General features: G+C 44.8%; 1 protein-coding gene across 2 annotated transcripts in view; it reads right to left on the bottom strand.

Annotated features, from left to right (window-relative positions):
- Positions 1-338: 338 nt before the first annotated feature.
- The window catches only part of LOC101852996, a 10,619-nt gene continuing 9,064 nt past the window's right edge, over positions 339-1,893 (bottom strand). For both annotated transcript variants that reach the window (XM_013081806.2, XM_013081807.2), the window contains exon 6: positions 339-728. In XM_013081806.2, coding sequence (XP_012937260.1) covers positions 540-728 — 189 coding nt within the window. In that variant the 3' untranslated portion in view covers positions 339-539. The remainder of the gene's footprint in view (positions 729-1,893) is intronic.

Here is a 1,893-nt window from a genome sequence, read left to right as displayed (position 1 = left end):
AACAACAACACATGGTCCCTGTGTTTTTTGGGGGTTTTTTAGTTGAGGGTTTACAGCGCTCGCAACTGCATAAGGTCATATGAGCCGAAAAGGGTGGGTGTCAACAGAGAAGGCCTTACAGGGAATCAGACTTACTCTGCTCACCTTTCTAGCCTCAACAGCACAAAGTCTGCTTCGACTATCAAGGCACCCCGGAAATAGGGGGTCACAAGAGTGTGACAAACATACAAAAGAAGTAGAGGATAAATGACTATAGTAAGGATTAGGAAAGAAAAAGCAGCAGTTCCCTGTTGTAGATCAGGCACAGTTATCAGCGTGACATGAGTCAGCCCATTTACAATTCTACTGTGCTTGAACAAGAAATGTCCCCTCTTTTGGAATGGTCTAAAGACACTACAGTCAGTGGCACTCCTCTCTGTGTGTAAAACACGTGTCAAACAAATCTCCCGGTCAACACATCCTCCCTATGTGTACAACACGTGTCAACGTGTCAGACAAATCTGCCGGTCAACACATCTTCCCTGTGTGTACAACACGTGCTAGACAAATCTCCCAGGCAACACATCCTCCCTGTGCTCCATCATGATGACCAGCTGCCCGTCGAAGAGCTGCGTCCAGTGCACGGCTCGCAGGAACACGAACGATGTGCTGTCTCTGCCCATGCCCGGGGTCTCCTCGTCCAACCTCAGGAAGGGGAACAACACCATCGTCATGTGACCTTGGATGTCCTACAAAAAACGACACAGTAAATAACACCATCGTCATGTGACCTTGGATGTCCGACAAAAAACGACACAACAAACAACACCATCGTCATGTGACCTTGGATGTCCGACAAAAATGACACAGTAAACAACACCATCGTCATGTGACCTTGGATGGCCCACAACATGACTGGGCCAACAATATTTTCTCAAGAAAAGAAGCTTTTTTTTCAAATTAAAACTTAAAAACAAAGCACATTTTTCACTTTTACTTTGGGAATTGGTAAAAAAAAAAAAAGGTTTTTCCCATTTTTTACTTGCAGCTTCCAGGGTTTGCTAAATCAAAAACACCAACAACAAAACATTTTTCACTTTGACTTGGCAATTGTTATTGAAAATGTTTTACATTCTCATCCACACAATTTAGAACATTTAGGGGGCAGGCTGCTCCAACCCTGCCTGTTCGGACCAACCGCTGCTGAGGGAGACACGTTATCCTAGTAGACACGATAAACAAATTCTACCCCATCAAAAAGTCCCCTCACGGGAGACGAACTTGTTTCTTGCACATGCAAAGGTGAAGAACCTCGCCATTCCTCTATATCATTATCAATTGAAAATGGTATATGTATATATAGCTTTAAGCCCCTATCAACACTATTTAATTAGGTACTTAAGAGGTGTCATTATAAGGAGCCAGATCTGAAATAGACATCAGCGATTGTGGTTCTCGATTCATTTCTCTGTTTGGATGCTAATAAAAAACTATCATCATTATTATCCTAGTGTTTCCCTGTCACCCAAGGGTTCAGATTGTTATGGTCATTACAGGACATAGGTGACCCAAAGCGGTACTGTTTAGTACTAGATTCGTGGCAGTCATGTCCCCCACGTACATTATGAACGACGGCTGCATGTGCCCACTCTGGGACACTGAACCTCAAGGAGGACACGCACAGTTTATCGGACGTGTGAGCACCTTTTGAGACTCACGTGGAGGTGTCTCGGTGGTCTGACATATGGGGGCAGGGTGGTGTTTAATATACTAGGGCTCTAGGGGAGCGGGGTGGTGTTTAATATTAATATACTAGGGCTCTAGGGGAGCGGGGTGGTGTTTAATATACTAGGGCTCTAGGGGAGCGGGGTGGTGTTTAATATACTAGGGCTCTAGGGGAGCGGGGTGGTGTTT

This window comes from Aplysia californica, unplaced genomic scaffold (assembly GCF_000002075.1).
Source record: "Aplysia californica isolate F4 #8 unplaced genomic scaffold, AplCal3.0 scaffold00146, whole genome shotgun sequence".
Lineage (NCBI taxonomy): Eukaryota > Metazoa > Mollusca > Gastropoda > Aplysiida > Aplysiidae > Aplysia > Aplysia californica.
This window is presented reverse-complemented; position numbering and strand designations above follow the sequence as displayed.